The 1704-nt window shown below is 36.6% G+C and overlaps 1 protein-coding gene across 1 annotated transcript; it reads left to right on the forward strand.

The window, feature by feature from the left end:
* On the forward strand, window positions 1-865 carry LOC107701874 (uncharacterized). Its single transcript, XM_016504016.1, has 2 exons — window positions 1-690; window positions 812-865. The coding sequence occupies exons 1-2, from the start codon at window positions 1-3 to the stop codon at window positions 863-865; spliced, it is 744 nt and encodes a 247-aa protein (XP_016359502.1).
* The last annotated feature ends 839 nt before the right edge of the window (window positions 866-1704 follow it).

Here is a 1704-nt window from a genome sequence, read left to right on the forward strand (position 1 = left end):
ATGGAGTTGAACTTTTCTCCTTATATGCTCCAGGGAGCCAAACGCCAGTTTGAATATGAGCGATCATCTACCACCATTGATGCTGGGTATTTCAGTGCCTATGGCAGCCTTTCTCCAAGTTCCTCTATTGATTCTGGATGTTTTTCTCCTCCTGTGAGCTGTTGGGGAGCTGGAAGACAGCCAGAGGCCGCTGGGATCGACTGCGTACCAGCTAAAAAACCCAGATTAGCTCTACCTGCTGATGGAAAGAGACATTCCAGGTCCAAATACCCTGGAACGAAGCGTCAGACGGCCAGTGAAAGAGAGAAGCTCAGGATGAGGGATCTAACCAAGGCTCTCCATCATCTCCGAACCTACTTACCTCCTTCTGTGGCTCCTCCTGGACAAACCTTGACCAAGATTGAGACCCTTCACCTCACTATTAGCTACATCTCGTATCTTTCTGCTCAGCTGGAACAGTCTGAGGAGACTTCCAACCATGAAACAACACCAAGATGCTACTCACAAGATACTTCAGATAGGTTTCAGAATGGTCTGCTTTCAGAAACGTGGTGTCTGGATGAGCCACAGGGACTTGTGCAAGACAATGTCCAGTATCGTCCAGCATTCATGACCTTCAGTGATTCAGCACAACACATGGAAAACAACTTTCCTGCTACTTCACACTTCAGAGATGCACAATCCTATATGGTAAAGAGGCTTTTCATTATTTGCTTTATTATTTGCTAGATACTGAATTTTCATTTAATAACTATAAGAGTTTTATTTGTTTGTTGCACAGTGATTTAATTACAATTTTATCTTTTAACAGTTTCCCTGCACAACAACACATGATGCTACAAACAGTCATCAGTTTTTCCAATGAAGAACGCAAGAGGATAGGAGATGAGGCCACCTTATGCTAAAATCAGATGATCACTGCGTGAAAACTTCATCTAAAGGCTATTTGTTTGTTGCATTAATTATTTGTAATTATTTATCAGATAACATATTTTTTTAATTGAATACATTTGTATATATTTCTTATTTATTGACTTTTTGTAAATAAATGCTTTGAAAATTTACAAATTATTTGCATTTTCTCAATTTTCTCTCATAAGTTTAATCATGAAAGCATACACTGTAAAAAAAAATCCGTAAAATTTATGGTAAAAAACCAGCAGCTGTGGTTGCCGGAATTTTACCGTAAAAAATACGGTAGCAACGTTTTAGGTTTTAACTTAAATTTACAGTTAAATACTGTTTCATTTACTGATATAATGTTAATATACCAACCTATTGAAGTACTGAAATCTGTTTTGTACCTTTGTAATGCACTGATAATCACCAAATGCAGGTGGTGATGAGAAAGTCACATGATGAACCAAAGCCCATCACAAGCAGCTTTTAAATAATAACATATATAGAAGGTGCACAGTGTCATTCACACAAACACTAAACACCATCATGGTAACAAACATGAAACTGAAATAATGCAATAAACATTCATTTAACAACATTAGTAACCATTTAACAGGTTTTTACTGTAGCATTTTTACAGTCTTTTACCATTAAATTCACGGTCATTTTTTACAGTAGTTCAAACTTTCTTAAAAAATAAAACAAATAAATTTGACTTAAAGAATGACCTTGGGTACGGCCAAAACAATTAACCCTCTACCGCACGCATTATGATAGACCTATAGAAAAAAATATTTGAATCTT

This window comes from Sinocyclocheilus anshuiensis, unplaced genomic scaffold (assembly GCF_001515605.1).
Source record: "Sinocyclocheilus anshuiensis isolate Anshui unplaced genomic scaffold, SAMN03320099.WGS_v1.1 scaffold729, whole genome shotgun sequence".
In the NCBI taxonomy this organism is placed as follows: domain Eukaryota; kingdom Metazoa; phylum Chordata; class Actinopteri; order Cypriniformes; family Cyprinidae; genus Sinocyclocheilus; species Sinocyclocheilus anshuiensis.